This window comes from Aphis gossypii, chromosome 2, assembly GCF_020184175.1.
Source record: "Aphis gossypii isolate Hap1 chromosome 2, ASM2018417v2, whole genome shotgun sequence".
NCBI lineage: Eukaryota > Metazoa > Arthropoda > Insecta > Hemiptera > Aphididae > Aphis > Aphis gossypii.
Window position 1 is genome coordinate 4,260,430 of NC_065531.1, and position 19,817 is coordinate 4,280,246.

A 19,817-nucleotide genomic window follows, 5' to 3' on the forward strand; every position below is an offset into this window, starting at 1 on the left:
GAGTAACGAAAGCACCATGCGTTGGTCAAATGAGAATAATATTTCAAATACTTCGAACCAAAGGGTGCACAAAATTGAAAGCACGCACAATTGCGTTTTGCGGTGTGTAAGTTCGACGTGATCGCTCGCGTCGCACTGTAACGGCCTTCACGCTCGAAAGCTGGCGAAAAAGTAATCTAGTCGCAGCGACTACAGTCGATACACGCCAGCGACAACGATAATCCGTGCAATAACGTCGCACGGCGTTGGGCAAAGGGTACATCTCATGTATCGAAAGCCGAAATAGTGTCTCGCTATTGTTGAGTACAGCCGATAACGAAGACACTCGGTTTGGATTGAACAGAATTAGTAATAGAAGCAATCATGTGGTTTAATATAGCATTTTTTAACTTACATGACTAACAGAAGAGAAAAGGAATAGAGAAAAATATGAGCTATATTTATTATTAGAATTTATTTTAGAGGAAATATCAATGGTAAATATAGTATATTCTACTATGTGATATATATTAATTTTACTCGGTGATTTATTCAATTGATAAAATTGAAAGAGACGAATTCTTCCAAGGCCAAAAATAAGTTTATATAGTTAACATTAGTAATTAAATAATAATGGATACTTTTTAATAATAGGTATACGCATAAGCGTGCGCACGGGGGAGGCAGGGGAGGCGGCTGCCTCCCCTGCGAGATTTTCCGTTTCACCGCTATCTTATATTATACCTACAAACCGGGGGGGGGGGATCTGGACCTCCTTAGCTAAGGTATTGCCTCCCCTGCCAAGAAGACCTGCGCACGCTTATGGGTATACGTTAATTGAATCAGTTACAAGAATAGAATTAAAAATAAAAAGCTCAATGTTCTCAAATAAAAAGGAGATCTAATTGACTAAAAATAATGCAAATAATTGATAAGCGCCGCAAGATGTATAGGATTAGCAATAAATGCAAAAAAACCTGAATACATACGAGTCTAAAGACGTATATCTCATGGTATTGGAGGTCAAATCTTTGTTTAGAAAGGACGAGAATTTTAAACTTTAGAGCTCTCGGATTTGAATGTGAATTAAGATTCACGTGTTTTTACATTTAAAAATGCGTGCAATATTAAAAAAAAATTTATTTTAATATTATTAAATATTATTGCTTAATAATAATAATAATTATAAAAAAAATAACATAATATATTTTACTCTTGTTAAAAACCTAAAAACTAAAAATATCAGTACCTAATATTCTAATAAATAATAATATATTTTTCATAAGCAGTATGTTATCAATTATCATAAAAAGGTGAAATGGGTGAATCAACTGTTTCGAGTCCAAATTAAATAATTGATTACCAATCACTTTAGTGTAGTGATTAGAAATCATTTGAATATACTAAGCAAATTGAAAATAAAATTCCACATGTAATAATAAATACGACCTTATACGTCAGTTCTATGATTGTGTCAATTCGTCATACTGTACATACAATGGTTTTCGTTGGAAATAGATATTTTGGGAAATCGTGAAAATAATTAGTATCTAATCTTTTTGGTATTTACACTAGAAAGTAGAAATACAATCTTTACCAATACGAAAAATAAACAACTTTCTCTAACGGTTTTTCGTTAGGCGTTACATTTTTTCTCGGCTAACTCACGATAAGGAACTTCGTTTCAAAAATAAGATATTTATATAATTATATTAAAGCACTAATATTGTGAAAAATATTAACCAAAAAGAGACTCAAAAGAACAAGGTATTTATGGCATAAATAAGGATCATTGCTGAAAACGATACTATACAATGCGTCAATGCACCACTGGAAAAAGACCAATGTAAGGTTGAGACTAGAATGGAAAAAAGAATAAAGGCAGTTATAGAAAAAGCAAAACCAGGAATGGATTGGAAGGAAGTATTATTGGATAGAAAAAATGGATAAAAATATGTTAGGTAGGTGATACAGTCATGTAAGTTGAAATCACAAAATAATAATATACACTGAGAATGTAAATTGAAAGTAAATATAATAATTTAATATATTATTAGCCAAGTATTTTACCTAAATGTAGAAGTTTATTAAATTTATAGTTGTACGGGTTTTTGATTTCAAAGTTTTCTGTAAAAATTTCATAAAAAATATATATATATTTATTTTTGTAGGTTCATAAGTAAATGGATTTAAAATGTATAAAACATTTAATTTAAACCATTACAATTTTAATAAGCTCATAGTGTTAAAATTATGAACACTAACACGTACCATATTCTTTAATACTTGACTTGTAATCGTCGTAATTTTTTATAAGATCTGGATAAACTGAAAAAATTGACATGGAAAATTTTTAAAAATCTATACTGTACAATACATATACGTTATTGCGACACTATTAATTAACTAAAGATTTTATTAAAATTGTTATGAAAATAATATAAATATTATCAATACAGATAATACTGTATTCAGTATTGTATATTAACATCAATATATACTTATTTTAGCATAAAACAAAATAGTCAAAATTTATTTTAATACGTAAAAGTCCGAAATTATATACACAGCAGAATCACAATGTCAAATATATTTTGTATACAATAGGTAATTATATTGTGTAGAATTGTATAGCGATGTTTACAACACAAAATTCAACCGGAGTTTGCAAGAATGGCTCTGGTGTTTTATGTAATTGTGTGGATTATGTCTATCGGACGAGCATGCCTAAACGAGCTTCCGATAGCCGTTAGCCATTAGCTTCTCACATGGTGCACAATAAAGGCCGTTCATGAGTTGTTGTGAATAACCAGGCCTGAGGTGGGTCTAACACTATCATAGTCAGCGCTCTTCTATTAAAACGGTACTACCATAGCCATCACGTATACTATACCCTAGGAAATGATGAAGTAGAAGTCATAGAGCGGAAGTAACATCGTTTTCGCACACGTATGATACGAGTCCGCTCTGGTAGACGAAACGCGGTCAACGTCAGCAGTGAAGTGTCCGAACAACGCGGGGCTGATCTCCTTTCCCCATGGTATGGTTTTTGAATTCGATATTCAAGGAACTTCAAGACCGGGATCCTACTGATTTAGGTCGGGAGGGCGCGACCGAGTTCTTCTTTGTGGCTTATTTTCTTAAAAGTGGTACAGACTCGCGGTGTCTGATCGACCATTTACTTGGATTATGGTAAGGATCGTTTTCACTAATTTCCCCCATAACTAGCTAGAGAGCCTTACGCCCACTCCGATAAACTCTAGAAGATACTAGGAACAAATTATGTAATTATGTTTAAAACCGGATCTATGATGTCCTTTTTAATTTTTTAAAAACTGTATGACGAATGAATAACCAACCCGTAACAAACATTTACATTCAGTTTTATATATATAAAGATACATATTTATTAGTTGCCGAAGGCATATAAATTCATTGAGTGCTAATAGTTTCAAACGCTGACTGATAGAGTAATATTATGTAAAATATTATACTTATTACAATGAGTTTAATAGTTCTATACAATATTGGAAAGTAAATATGTTATTATTAATAATTTTGGATAAAATATATATTAGTTATTATAACACATACAAATTATAAACAGAAAGATTTGTTTTCTGATTAGAAATTTTATTGAAATAGTAAATATGGAATATTAATATTCAATTGATGTGAATAAATATTGTTATGTATTGTAATAATCAAAACATATTATGTAACTTACATTTTTTGCAGTATCGAAATATGTTAAGGGCAAGAGCACGTAGTTCTAAAAATAAAAATAATAAGATTATAATGTGCATGTATCTTTCAAATAATAAAATTGTATAAGAAATGATTGTCTTATTATCTTTCCTGCTTTATGTTATTAAAAGAATAAGTACCAAAATATTCTCTTTCGACAAAATATTATGATGATCTTTTATGACAAAGTGATTTGTACTAAAACTCAACTTAAATTTTTAAAGTGGACTTAATATTTTAAGTAAATAATTGATTTTTTTTTAATGAATAATAATAGGTACTGAAAAAGTGAAAATACTTGATAATGAAGCGATTAGTAGATATTATGATCGTGATACTGTATAATGTACTGTATTGTCACTGTCATGGGACCGTTATGTTGAAACTATGGCTAGAGACTAATGATTTTTACTTCAGACTCTCAATACAGTTTAGTACATTTGTTTTATCAATATTTTTATAATTATCAATTTTTATATTGAAAAAACCTTAATATATCACAAAAATCTAAACATATCTAAATATGCAACATACAATTAGGTACAGATTAAGATTTGTCGCAAAATGAAACAAATTTGTTGCTACCCTTTTTTACGATCGTTCATTCCAAATATTCAAAGACTAGAAGGCAAGTGGAAGTCTTCTGCCAAAGCTATTACCAGGACCGGCTCAAGTGTTTAAACACACCTAGGCAAACTTGAGTTTTGCCACCCTTTAAATACTACATTAAACATATTTTTTTTATTTATAATACAAAAATATTAAATGCCGCCATAGGCCCACTCCTATGTCGCCTACCCCTTGATCTGGGCCTATTACTTATTAGTTTTAATACAATATGTTTAAAATTTGCTATGCATTTTTGTAATCATGTGATAAGATCAAAGTTTAAAATATTGTAATACAACATAATACCAATTTATATTGTAATTATTAATTTCTTTTGTATACTATTTAAATTAATATTCAAATATAATACAATACACATTATTATTATTTTCATGTAAAATGGAAACATAACTTTTAAATATTATTATACTTATAAGAAATTCTAAAAACTCTAAGGTAGTATATTAAAAATTATGTAGTTAGGTAGGTACCTAGAGATTCCATTCTTGCCTTATATTCTTCATAGATCTCATCTATTGATATAAAATAAGCTGAAATATAATGTAAATACTTTCATTAATTATTTATGAAATCTCTCAAAATATTTAAGCACATAACAGAAATTTAAATTTTAAATTGGATTATTATTTAAGTTGAAATCGAAGAACTAATATCATAAATGATATGGTATTCAATTCGATTTAATTAATATGCACAATGAATCTAACATCTTATATTATTATTCTTTTTGACAGAAAAAACTTAAAATCTTAAAAAATTAAAATATGTGTATTTAATATTTATGAGTGATTAAAATTAATAATAACAATAGAAGAAATACATAAACATTTAATATCAAATTCAGTGGCGTACGCAGAATTCATTTATCAGGGGGGGGGGGTTAATCACTTATTGTTATGCACTATGACTATTCACTATATTATGTATAATATTATGTAATCTATTATCCACAACATACTATTGAAATTAAAACATTCTACAAATCTCGAAAAAATGGATAACCATGTTCGATATATTAGCGGAGCTATTTAGCTCGGGCAAAACCCTCTTAAATATTAAATTAGCCTCCCCCTAGTTTCTTTTTTTTTTTAATATAAGGTTAATTTTATTCATTTGAATAATAAGTAATAACTCTTATGTAAAAATAGCACTGAAATCTTCCAATATATTTATTTATATAATAAAATTAAACATTTTTTTTATAAACCAATATTATTTTAAGATGCGGTTTTATATAACCTATGTGTGATATTTGCAATCTAAAACTATAAAAACATAAATTAATGTTATATTCTAGATTGACAAATAATTATTAAATGATAAAATTCAACATAATATTTTCATCATAGATCAATATTTTATGTTTGATATCATTTCATCATTGAGTTTGATGAATTTATTAATCAATAACCTAAAATCACGAAATACTCATTTACAAAATATATTAATTCCTTTAATTTGATAATAAACTTTGTCGATATATTATGTGTACTTAAGCGTAATAAAAAGTTTGATTATATTATTTAAATAATAATTAGTTTCATTATGTTTAAGTCTATCGGAACCGGCGTGATTTTAGTACAATAACATAGGTATATCTAATAACTGAATTTGCACGTATAGTGAAATAGATACATTCCGAAAATTTATATTTATTTTAAAGATGAAGACTTAATGTAGGTCGGGCCAGGGGCGTAATTTTTTTTTTTGGGGGGGGGGGGGGTCAGGGTGTGCGGTTGTACCCCTTACATTTAAAATATTCTCAATTGGCCTGCTGAAATAATGTACCATTTATTCGTAGATCCGCTCTATTTTTATATGGCCTGGTGAAATTTCAAAATGGCACACCCAAAAAAAAAAACTGAAATGACGCCCCTGGGTCGGGCCGGACTTTGATTTCAATAACTATATTTTTAGACAGTGCATACTAGTTGCCTCCCAAAATATATGAATTATCTCCTATCCTTATCGTAAATAAAAAGGTTAATATTCATTAGTTTCCTCCGATGACCAGGTATTTCATAATTACATACGAGTTGCCTCCCAAAAATGTTCACACTAATTGAATCCCGTATAGAATCAAGTAGTGGTTCATAAACTTCCTTAGAAAATTGTATATAAATACCTAGATGAATTTATAAAATTAACATAATATAGGTATTTAATACAATATAATATTATGACTTTTTGTCTGAATCCGGTAGAGTTTTTTTTACAAATATTTGAAGAAAAATTTATGGAGAACTTTGTACCAAATTTTCAAAACTTAGTTATAAAAGAAAATATTTTTACGATTTTCCAACCACAGAATTACTTGCAAATTTTCGCAATTTTGACATATTTCGTATAAATTTGAACTTTAAGCACTTATAAAAAAAAAATGTGACTAACGATTTCGGATTTTTTTTTATCACTTCAAGAACAACTTATAAGAAACCTTGTATTAAATTTTCAAGATTTTCTGGTCAGCCAAAAAATTTTTATCGTTATTTAAAAAAAAAATACTTAGAAAAATTGAAAATTTCAATTGTCTATAAATAGTTCAAAAAAAGTCAAAATTCTTTGAAAATTTAACTATGTATGGATAACGCTAATATAAACATTTGGTGAAAATTTCAAGTATTTAAATCGATTAGTTCTTGAGTAAATAAAAAATTCGATTTTGACGAAAACTGGTTTTGCGTAAAAAATCCCGTTTTCCCTCATTTTTTTAGGGTTTTTCCCGATTCATTTAAAAAATATTGAAAAATTTTAACTTTTGACCCCCCAAAGTACCAACTAGATTCAATTTCCTTTTCAAAGAGGGGATGAAGTCAAAAATCGAAGCATTTTTACTACTCCAAATGTTGTCGACAGACACAAAAAAAAAAAAGTGGGCAAGTGAGTACCGCTCTGCTGTACATTAGGTGCCGTATGGATCATTATTATATATTATAGGAGTGTTAAATTTGAATCCAATGATAGTTATCATTGTATACGAAAAACGATTCTGAACGAAGATGATTTGTTAGCCTAGGATATAATTTCTAGTGATTGGTGAAAAAGGTGGTTTAAAAAAACCAGCTTATACTAAAAAATATTTTGAAAATTAAATCACGTAAAGAAAACGCGAATCTTAATAACTGGTAAAATTTTCAAGTATCTACGACTTATACTTTTTGAATAATAACAAATATTTAAAATCGTTTGAGGATAAATCGTTATCGTTACGCTATTTCGTTAAAATTTAAAATTCAAACGCACTTAAAATTTTTCCTATAATGATGTTTCGAGTTTTCTCTATAGATACTTGAAGGTAAACTTATGGAAAACTTAGTGTTGTATTTTTAATCCTTAGTTATAAACACAAAAAATTTTATGATTTTTCAACTTCAAATAATTTGCAAATATTTATAATTTTAACGAATTTTCGTCAAAATTTGAACTTCAAGTGCTAATAAAAAAAAATTGTGCCTATGTATTCTTATAATTTTTTAATCACTATAAGAATAACTTATGAGGAACTTTGTATTAAATTTTCAAGTATTTTGATAGGGCCAAAAAAATTTTATCGACACTTCAAAAATATTTTTTCAGAAAAATTGAAAATTTCAGTTGTCTATAAATAGCTCAAAAAAAGTCAAAATATTTTGAAATTTAAATCACGTAAAGAAAACGCGAATCTTAATAACTGGTAAAATTTTCAAGTATCTACGACTTATACTTTTTGAATAATAACAAATATTTAAAATCGTTTGAGGATAAATCGTTATCGTTACGCAATTTCATAAAAATTTAAAATTCAAACACTCATAAAAATTTTTTGTCTGAACCCGGTAGAGTTTTTTTTACAGATATTTGAAGAAAAATGTATGGAGAACCTTGTACCAAATTTTCAAATCTTAGTTATAAAAGGAAAAAATTTTATGATTTTTCAACTTCAAAAATACTTGCAAATTTTCGCGTTTTCGACAGATTTCGTAAAAATTTGAAATATAAACGCTTATAAAAAAAAATTATGACTAACGATTTTTAATTTTTTTTTGCTACATTAAAAACAACTCATAAGGAACCTCGTATTAAATTTTCAAGATTTTCTGGTCAGCCAAAAAATTTTTATCGACACTTTAAAAAAAATTTCTCAAAAAAATCGAAAATTTCAGTGGTCTATAAATAACTCAAAAAAAGTCAAAATTTTTTGAAAATTTAACTATATACGGATACCACTGACATTAACATTTGGTGAAAATTTCAAGTGTTTTCAGTGATTAGTTTTTGAATTACAACCATAAAAAAAAATCAATTTGGTCGAAAACTGGTTTTGCGTAAAAATTGCCGTTTTTCCGTCATTTTTTTTTTGTTTTTCTCGATTTTTTTGAAAACTGTTGGAAAATGTTAACTTTTTACCTCTATAATGCACCAAGGATATTCACTTTTACATCGGAAACCACCCCCATTGTTTGAAATTGGAGCATTATTTCGACTAGTTATGCTGTACACAGACACAAAAAAAAAAAAAAAAAAAAAAAAAAACACACATCATTGTAAAATCAATACATTCATCACTTCGTTCAGAATCTAACACACATCATTGTAAAATCAATACATTCATCACTGTTCAGAATCTAAAATTATGTTATGGGCCCAATTATTTTATGTTTTATTATTATTAAAAATATCAGAACTAAGTATAATATACGATATTTATACAAAAATTATATAACTACAAAAATAATAAATCTATAAGTCAAACAAAATAAACGACAACGAGTGTTAAAAATCAACTAAACATCACTCGATAATCTGGTTTGCATTATATTTTATCATTACACAAAAGAGTATATTATTTTTCATAATGTTTAATTGTATTGATATAATCGTATCAAATATTATATATAACAAAAGTCATAAATTACCAATTTCAAGTTAAAAACTTATTTTGATACACGATGTTTGAAAATAGTTGAAAACACATTATTAAGAGGCAACTAGTACTAGACCCTTTTCGTTTACCTACGATAAAATTTAGTACCCTAAATTATATACGTCGGGAGGAAATTCGTATACAAATTATTGACATTTTTGACTTCAGGAGGCAATTAACATTTAGCGTGAGCCCTTTTTAGAAGTTGTTATGAACAATGAACATCTATGTAATGTGTATAAACAATTTATGAATATTTGTACATCGTTTTTTAAACTACAAATTCGGGTCTAATGTGACCTCCCAAAAAGATAAAAATCAGACTATATATTTCGAAGCGTGGTTATTTTATTGTTTTTGTTTTTTTGATTCGATTATGTTTTTGAACGGTTTAATCGGATTCAAAAGCTTAAAAATAGATCTCAGATGATATATTTGTAAATTATAAAAAATTATTGATTATATTACTATAATTATTGTCTATTTGAATTTATACCTGTTTTAAGTGAATGAAATAATCTTTCATCCAAAGGTAAGTTTACCAAATCTAAAAATATCATAAATTGTTACAATTAATTCAAAAAATAAACTTTAAAAGAGAAAAATAAATTTATTTTTGTCTATAAATATTGTTATGTACTCTGATCTTGGTACATATAACAAAGTGATTATAAAGCAAAAATATTCGTAATATTAGGTAACGCTAAAAATATTAATTTAGTAGATACATTTAATTGATTTTTTTTTCCGTTATTTTATTGTGATTAAATTATAGAAATGTTCATGTTAAGAAAATATAAATCCAGAATTTGATAAATGTTTATATTAACTAAATAAATAATATTAGATTATAATCTTACCATTTGAGTAATTCTCAAGATAATCAGTATGTGACTGAAATACAATCGGAAATCCTAAAAAAATCGGTAGAATATTTAGAAAATATATTCTATGATTTATAACTATTTCGTTTGCTGAAATAATAGGATTAAGTATCGCATAATTCCCGTGCAGGTAGTTCGATAGTGCGCACGCATTTTTACGTCGCTTCCCGATTATGTCTAACTATACCTAACTATAGTTCTGAACTTTTTACCAAACGGAACATTTTCTACTTAATTTCAACTGACAAAATACTAAGTACTTTCGCTACTAATTTGCAATTTGGGGATAGATACTTCTCCAAATCGAGTAATATCATTTATTATTTTATATTATACTTTACTATAACTATAAAACGCAATACAATCATAGTCCAAATATTAATCAGATCACAGGCACCGTCACGAACGGTGACCTTTAGACCCAGATAACACTAGCGATATAGCCCCCGGGACTGTGTCCCCAATCAAAATTGTCAATAACCAAATAATCAGCAGAAATAATGAAGACAAGAATAAAAATAAACGTAACTTATCTACATCGTCCTCTCCATCACAATCACCTTCTCACCTAGCTAGCATTAAGAAATCTAAACTATTTGTCACACCAAACAGATATAGCGCTCTCTCCATAGACGAGCTTACCGTCGATAACATCGAAAACACATCTGATAATTTAAACAAAGAACAGCCCAATATACACCAACTATACACCAAAAACAACTTTACCTCCACCCATTTTTATTAAAGGGGTTCTTGACCATATAGGCCTACTAAATCACTTTACACAAATCATCGGTTCAAATACTTTTTCATGCCAATCGACATAAACTCATCTAAAAATTCAAACTGATATCCCAGATAACTACAGAAAAGTCATTCACTTATTGAAAGAAATGATAAACCCTTAAAGGTTGTCATAAGAATCCTGCATTTGTCTACTTTAACAACTGAAATCACTACAGCATTAGAGGAAATAGGTCACACTGTTAGAAATGTCACCAATGTCAAACACCACTAAACCAAAATGTCGTTGTCAATGTTCTTTGTCGATATCGACCCTAATGAAAGCGATAACGATATCTTTTTTATTACTTTTATTTTGCATACAAAAGTAAAAATAAAAGCTCTATAAAAAACGGCTAATACCCCAATGCCAAAACTGCCAAAGCTATGGTCACACACGCTCATACTACGCATATCCACCCATATGTGTCAAATGTGGAGAAATTAACCCTCTTTCTCTTGCATAAAATCACCGGATCTACTAGAAAAATGCGGCCTTTGTCAAGGAGCACATCCAGCCAACTACAGAGGATGCACAATATATCTGAAAATCTCCAGGAAACATAATAATATCTCAAGCAAGAAAATTCAACATCCTGCGCCATCCAACTACGACGCCATCCTAAACTTCAACATCATCAACCAGCTTCTAAAAATTAATCAAGTTTACATACGTATGCAAATGTAACTGAGGGTCACCAGTCCGCCAATTTGAATTCACCTCCCACAAATGACAAAGGAATCTCACTTTTTAAATTCTTTAATGAGTTCAGATCTGTAATAAACTCTCTTATCTCTCTCCTTACCACTGTTCTCTCAAGTCTCATCAACATTAACAATGCCAAATAATAACGCAACAACCCACTCCTTCCTCATCCTTAATTTGAATGCAAACGGACTAACAAAACACAAAAATGAATTTTTAGCCACATTACAAAATAATAAAATTGACCCTGATAACACAGCACACGCAGTAGCCCCCATTATAGTAAAATGTTCCCTACTATTCTATTTTCTTCCACAATTTCAAAAGGACTATATTCAAGCCAGTGGCATACAGATAACACTTAACAACACCCCTCTTAACATATTTGCAGTATATTGTCCACCACGCCACAATATAACCTCAAACCAATTCAACGACTTTTTCCTTACTCTTAGTCATACATTTATAATAGGAGGTGACTTAAACACAAAAAATATACAATGGGGCTACCGTGTTAATAATTCTCGAGGGAACATACATGAAATCTCAACACAAAATCATAATTATAAAGTACACTCTCCTCCATCGCCAACATATTGGCCCACTTCACCTAGAAAAAACCAGACATTCTGGACATATTCATATCTAAAATCCCCATCAAACTAAATGGCCTCAAACCTTATCCAAAATCATCTCAATCTATTATTCATCTCGTATAAAGATTGGGAGATAAAAGTCAATGAAGCAAAATCCGTCCATTGTACATTCACTCTCAGGCAAATAGTCTGCTCTCCGGTATATCTCAACAATGTACCTCTCCCATTTGCCCAAAACTTTCGTTACTTAGGCCTACACCTTGACTATCTACTAAATTGGGCAACTCATACCCATATTAAAAGACTTGCCTTAAATAATCACTTTCGTCTTTTACGTTATCTTCTCACATCACAACACATAAACTTAAAAAACAAACTTATCTTATATAAACTCATACTCAAACCAATCTGGACGTACGGTATTTAAGTATGGGGTGTAGCTCAAACGTCTAATTTAAACAAAATTCAAATATTTCAATCAAAATTTCTTCGAAAAAAAACCAAAGCCCCATATTATGTATCTAACGACATTTTACATAGAGACCTAGCCATTCCATCAGTCCAAAACGTTGCAAAAATCTTCTACAAATGCTCACATTCCAAATTCTTTAACCATGGCAATCCCTTGATTTCCGAACTATCTACCAACGCAATTCCTGGTGACCACAGAAAGTAACTAAAACAGACCCGGTATCGTGAACTGCTAAATTAAAATAATTATTCTTCCCTCCTTTTCCTTGGTATTCAATCTCATTCTATTTTTCTAACATTTTATAAACAAACTCCTACCCTTAAGTGCCCCTGTTCGGACCAGATATTTGCCAGTGTTACCAGATGGTGGGGACACTGGTTTCCCCCGCGCCCGCGTCTCCCAAGACCTAATTTGTCCTCGCACTGGTCGCTAAACCACGTGAGTTGTCGCCGTTGTTGTTGTCGTTGCTTAGCCGCGTTTTCTTGGTTGGTTCTCTTTCGCCGTTAGTTATTTTCATGTCGGACTTAATCGCCATTGCGGGCGACACAATCATTCATATGGTTGTGTTTGCTGTATGCTGCTGATTGCCACATATTATCAAAATTAACATGCGCCATAATAATTCTAAAAGACCGTTGTTTTGCTCGTGCTCCGTTTCTACGTCGTGTCATATTATCATCTGTTGCCGCGTAGTGCGCGTGGTTGTCTTACGTGTTATTATAGTCGTCGCGTCTTGCCGTCTTTTGCACGTAAGACAGTCTTTACCGTTGTCTCGCGTGTGCAACCGAATTAGTATAAGTATAATACACGTGCGCCGCAGTGTTACGTCGCGCAGTTCGCAGTCGGACACGATCGGTGGACAAGTTGTCTTGGGAACAAGTACGTCGACTCGTAGCAGCCGTTGACAACGACCAGGTCAGACGTATCTCACCCTCTTTATATAATATTATTATTTTTGTTGACAACAATTGTTATCAGGCAAAGTATTATACCGTAATTGTTATTATCATATTGTTTGTTATGGTCTTCTTTATTATTATTATACTGACTCCATAGTATGTTATTTGCTAGGACTAACATACTTTAAGTTCTCCTTTGTAAATTATTATTATTTTATTGTCAGAAAGATTCATTTTAATACAGTCCATTGCTTAAATATTTATTACTTGTTATTATAATATATTATACCTATAGCATCCAGCCTTTAAATTTAGTTGAGTTATACCGTGTTAACTTTAACCGGATTTCGCACTAAACAGCCCCCAATTAGCGGTTTCTTATCTCCTGTCCTTCAAACCATGTATCTTCATCACATAAGCTTATTGTAAATTAATAATTACAGATTGCGTATTAAATAATAATTGTAAAAAAAAAGTATTGCATATACCACGGATGGACAACAGATCGATCACGAGGTGAATTAGAGTCGATCGTGACACGTTTATAATTTTCTTAAATTTTTTTTCAGAAAACAAATAAAATATTTGTTTTTTGTAAATTAATGTATCTTTGTATATCTCACTAATATAAAAATTAGATTTTGAAAAAAACAATAAATAATTCTGAAAAATGAGCCTATAAACTGATATCGAATAACTATCTTGTGAAATTAAAAGTGTTAATTATAAGTACTTAATATATGCATACAACATTTTTTTAATTATAATAGTATTATTATTATTATTTTTTTTTATTGATTGACCTTTTTTTTTTGGTCGATCGCGACAACCTAAAATACCTCAGAGGTCGATCACAAGTCTTTAAAAGTTGGCCGCCCCTGGCATATACGACTAGAACCCCAAGAGTGGCAATTTATGTAGTTGAGACGGCGTTTAGCAGTTTAGCTTGTGTGTATCACATTCTCTTGCAAACGATTATACAATTTATACATAATAATAAATTTGATTTTGAGAAACAAATAATGAGTCTTATAACATAAATGTTAATTGCGAAGTATACTCAAAGTGTACATAAGTATAGGTTAAGAGATTTCTTCAAAAATATATACTTATTAAGATTAGTTTTATATTTTTATGTTGTAAAAATATTTATTTAGATAAGGAATTCCATAAGATACACTAGTAAATATACTAATAATAAAATACATAAAACATTGTATTTTAGTACTAAATAGGTAGAAGTGAAATATCTTACTATCTATAAACAAAGACATTTCTTCATTACTCATCCTCTGTGGTACTAAAATAATAAAAAAATTAACTGTTAAAAAATTTACTGTTAAACCATTATAATGCGTAATTTGTGTGTAGGCGTTGGAAGTTTGTTGTTTTGTTTAAAAAGCATAACCATTAATTCATTATATATTCGTTAGACTTACTATGTTACTTTATTTATACAAATCAAACTCAATATAACTCAGAATATTTATATCATAATATGTAAATATGAGATGTAGAAAATTATGAAAATTTTTCAATTATAAATATTATACCTATGGCTTTAAAAAGAAATGTTAATAATAAATAATAACTCGTATTTAGTTCTACGAATAGGTCTAATGGATAAAACAGGGTTTGATAACTTGAAATAATTAGAGTGATTATTTAGAAAAAGTGTACTGATAAATCTACTACTGTTTTAAATTCTGAATGGAGTAATGAATGTATTGATTCTACAATGATGTGTGTTTTTTTTGTCTGTTTACTCCGTAGATTGTCGAAGGAATGCTTCAATTTAAATTTCAGGGGTGGTTTTTGGTAAAAAATTGAATATAAATAGCGCATTATAGAGGTAAAAAGTTCAAAAGTAAGAAGTTTCTAGCAGTTTTCAAAAAAGTGACGGAAAAATGAGATTTATTACGCGAAAACTAGTTTACGACAAAATGGACTTCTTTTAATTGTGTTAACTCAAACACAAATCACTATAAATACATCAAACTTTTTAATTAGCGTTAACTATACACGGTTAAATTTACGAAATATTCTAGCTTTTTTGAGTTATTTATAGATAACTAAAATTTTTAATTTTTTCTAAGGATTTTTTTTTTTAATGTTACAAAAATGTTGGATGCCTAAATAAACTTGAGAATTTAATTCAAAGTTTCTTATAAGTTTTACTTTTTGTAGTTAAAAAAAATATTAAAAATCCTCAATCAAATTTTTTTTTATCAGCGTTTGAAATTTAAATATTGACAAAAATTCGTCAAAATCATGAATATTTTTTTATATTCAGGTCATTAAAACATAAATTTTTTTCACCACCCAGTGAAAAACAAATATTTTAGTTGACGAATCAAAATCGTTAGGTTCAAAATCGTTTTTCGTATACACTATACAATGATATCTAGCACCGCTCTGCTGTATATTAGATACCGTGTGGATCATTATTATAAATGTACCTATAGAAGTGTTAAATGTGTATTCAATGATAGGTATCATTATTTACGAAAAACGATTCTGAACGGAGATGAATTGTCAACTAAAATATTTGTTTTCCATTGGATGGGGATAAAGGTAGTTTATGTTTTAATGACCTGAATACTCTAAAACTAAATCGTGTACTGAAAATGGCAATTTAAACAACTGGTGTATATTTCAAGTTTCTGCAACTAACTATAACAAAAATTTAAAATTATTTGATAGTAAATCGTTATTTTATGAGTATATTTTGGATTTCGCTAAGGATAACTAAGGATAATTTTTTTTTAATTGGCCATCATTCAAGTTATTTTATAATTATTGTTAGCCAAACTTATGGAAAATCTAGTATTACATTTTCAACTCTTAGCTACTTACACAACATTTTTTATAAATTTACAAAAAATTACAAAATAATTAATATTTATGATTTTGATGAATTTTTTTCAATATTTGAACTTCAAATGCTAATAAAAAAATTATGCCTAAGTATTCTTATAATGTTTTAATCACTATAAGAATAACTTATGTGGAACTTTGTATTAGATTTTCAAGTATTTTAACTCTGCCAAAAAAATGTTATCGACACTTAAAAAAAATTTACAGAAAAATCAAAATTTTTAGTTGTCTATAAATAGCTCAAAAAAAGTCAAAATATTTAACACTAATATAAACATTTTATTTAATCGAATTTAAATTTCTTATAAGTATCCTTAAAAATAAGCGATATATTTTGATAAATAAATTAATCATGTAAAGAAAATGACAATCTAAATAAATGGTGAAATCTTCAGGTATCTACGACTTATACTTTTGGAATAACAACAAATATTAAAAATTGTTTAAAGATAAATCGCTATGTTACGAGATTTCGTAAAAATTTAAAATTTAGACGCTCATAACATTTTTTCCTATAGTGAGACTTCGAGTTTTATTTATAACTATTTGAAGGAAAACTTAGTGTTGCATTTTTTTATGTTAGATATACATAAAAATTTTTTTATGAATTTCAACTTCAAAATTACTTGAAAAAATTTGCAATTTTTACATCTTTCTTAAAAATTTGAACTTTAAAAGTTTATAAAAAAAAATGTGATTAACGATTTTTGTTTTTTGTTTTTAACTACAATAAGAACAACTTATAAGAAACCTTGTATTAAATTTTCAAGTTTTTTTTATCGACATTCTACAAAAAAATTCTTAGATAAATCGAAAATTATTACAGTTGTCTATATATAGCTCAAAAAATAGCCAGAAAATTTAACAGTATATAGATAACGCTAATACAAACATTTAGTGAAAATTTCAAGTATTTACAGTGATTAGTTAAACTGTTTTTGCATTTAAATTCCCGTTTTCCGTCACTTTTTCTCCCGATTTTTACTACTGGAAACTTTTAAGTATAATTCACTAATACCAAGGATATTCATTTTGTCATTAGAAACCACCCCCGAAGTTTTAAATTAAAGCATTATTTCGACATGTTATGGTGTATATAGACACACGTACAAAAAAAATCAATTATGTAGAATTGTAGAATCAAAACATTCATCACTGTTCAGAATCTAAAAATGATCTGTGTACCCATTTAAAAAGTGTAAAAGGGACACATAAAATTATACATGATAGGTATATCATAGGCACTGTTATTGTTGTTTAACTTTTATTACCATGAATATTATTCTCCTAGTTATTACTTATTTTGTTAAAAAAAAAACATCATATTACTTAATCCACAAAAAACAAAAAACAACTAACTAAAAATTTAGAAGTTCTAGATTTATATTATGTTTTATATGAATCTGTAATTTTATATCAGAATTAATATTCTATTGATATAATATTTTACAACCAAGTTTAAATGAATGCAGTTGTAATCATTAAAGAACAGTTTATTCCAAAGTTATCTATCTTAAGTTTATTTTTAATCTTACTATAAATATTAAGATATTTAAATTTATAGTTTTTATAAATATTAATCTCAACATCAATCTTAAAATATAATTATTTAGAAATTTGTACAGAATGTAAGCATTAATAAAAATTGTATACTTGTATACTTATTTACAGTTTTAGATACTTTTGCGTCAAGTAAATCAAGAAAAGATATGTTTTAAATAATTATTTGTTTGTATTTTTGTATTATTACCATATACTTGTATCACAACAAGAACCCTTTGTAAACTACATGTAAAAATGGCTAAGTAAAAAAAAAATATGTAACTATATAATGAATTTATGGAATTTAAGTAAACTTATATTGTTTCAATAATTTATTTACTATTGGTAAAGAATTATTTAGTATAGAATGTAAATATTAATAATCAAATTTTTTAAGTAATAATAAGTTATATTTCAATAGTCCTTCGTCATTTAATTATTTTGTTTTTCACACTTTTTATAAGAAATAATTCTCGCCAAGTACCTAAATATATTATTGAAACAAAATAAGTTTACTTAAATTCAATATACTTAGCATTTATTTATGATATTACATATTTATAGTGCTTAAGATCTAATATTTTTTTTTACTTAGCCATTTTTACACGTAGTTTACGAAGGGTTTTTGTTGTGATATCACTAATTTTTATTATCAATGCAAATAATTATGATTTTTACAAAAAGCACGTTATACATAATATTTCTGACGTTTTGGAGTTTACTAGGAGTTAATTGATGTGTTAGAAAATTAGTCAAGTATGTTGTATAAAAAATTTGTCTGTATTTTACACAGTTTAAATGGGCAACTCTGGGTTTCGATATACTATTATCAGATACTGTTGTGTAGTTATTTTTTGTTATTTTTTACTTAGCTCGTGCTACGATCGTGTCGCTAGATTTTATACTTTAACATTTGATTAAATTGTATTTTTTAATAAACTAATTATGCAATTTGACTTTTGCTCTTTGAGGGATAATATTTTTTTTATTTAACTAATAAATATCAATTGACATAAAAATAGTTTTTTTTTGTTGTAAAATTAACTATTAAGGCTCCCAAAAATAACTTATTAAATTAAATAGCAAATTAAGTACTTCGTTGGTATTGGCAATTATAAAATTATCATATTTGTGTATAAACATAATATAACAGTTATATAATATCTATTACAAACTTAACTTTATAATAATTTTAGCCTTTCGGTAATTTTATTTTATTATTATTAACTTACATAAAGTATTAACTTTATCTTGTATTTCTTGATCAGGATTAGATTTGTCAATAACTGTTCAAAATATTCAAAATATGCATATTATTACATTTATATAAAATAAGTATTAAATTATTAATGAAGAAATAAATGACTAGATTGTTCTGTTAAGTATGATACTGTAAATCTAAATTATTGATTATAGATTATAGTCTATTCTATAATCAATGATCTGAATTTTTTTTTCTATCATTGCTTGTGATTATATTGGGTTTATGCCTATTGCCTAGTTAGAAGTACCAAGAAAGATACTCTGGTAAAAATATTTCTAACGTTTATTAATTGATAGAAAAAAACGCAAAAATAAGTAAGTGTACATTGTTACTAGAACTAGGCAATCACTAACTAAGTACTGGTAATTTATCTAGTTTCCTACGTAGGTATAACCGAGGAGTAATGAAAATAAATATAAATAATCTAATACAGGTAATATATAATTTAATAATGATTTTTTATCATATATTTGATTATGTTTGAACATGATTTTAGGAGGTCTAGTACAATTTAAAATATATACATGAGTAAGAA

At 27.9% G+C, this 19,817-nt stretch overlaps 1 protein-coding gene across 1 annotated transcript in view; it reads right to left on the bottom strand.

Annotated features, from left to right (window-relative positions):
* Nucleotides 1–19,817, bottom strand: part of LOC114126694 (uncharacterized) — an 86,580-nt gene that overhangs the window by 30,167 nt on the left and 36,596 nt on the right. The window contains exons 31-38 of the mRNA XM_027990695.2: nucleotides 19,251–19,304; nucleotides 14,855–14,899; nucleotides 10,120–10,173; nucleotides 9,756–9,806; nucleotides 4,827–4,886; nucleotides 3,707–3,751; nucleotides 2,251–2,307; nucleotides 2,050–2,106 (exon numbers count right to left, since the gene is read on the bottom strand). Coding sequence (XP_027846496.2) covers nucleotides 2,050–2,106; nucleotides 2,251–2,307; nucleotides 3,707–3,751; nucleotides 4,827–4,886; nucleotides 9,756–9,806; nucleotides 10,120–10,173; nucleotides 14,855–14,899; nucleotides 19,251–19,304 — 423 coding nt within the window. The remainder of the gene's footprint in view (nucleotides 1–2,049; nucleotides 2,107–2,250; nucleotides 2,308–3,706; nucleotides 3,752–4,826; nucleotides 4,887–9,755; nucleotides 9,807–10,119; nucleotides 10,174–14,854; nucleotides 14,900–19,250; nucleotides 19,305–19,817) is intronic.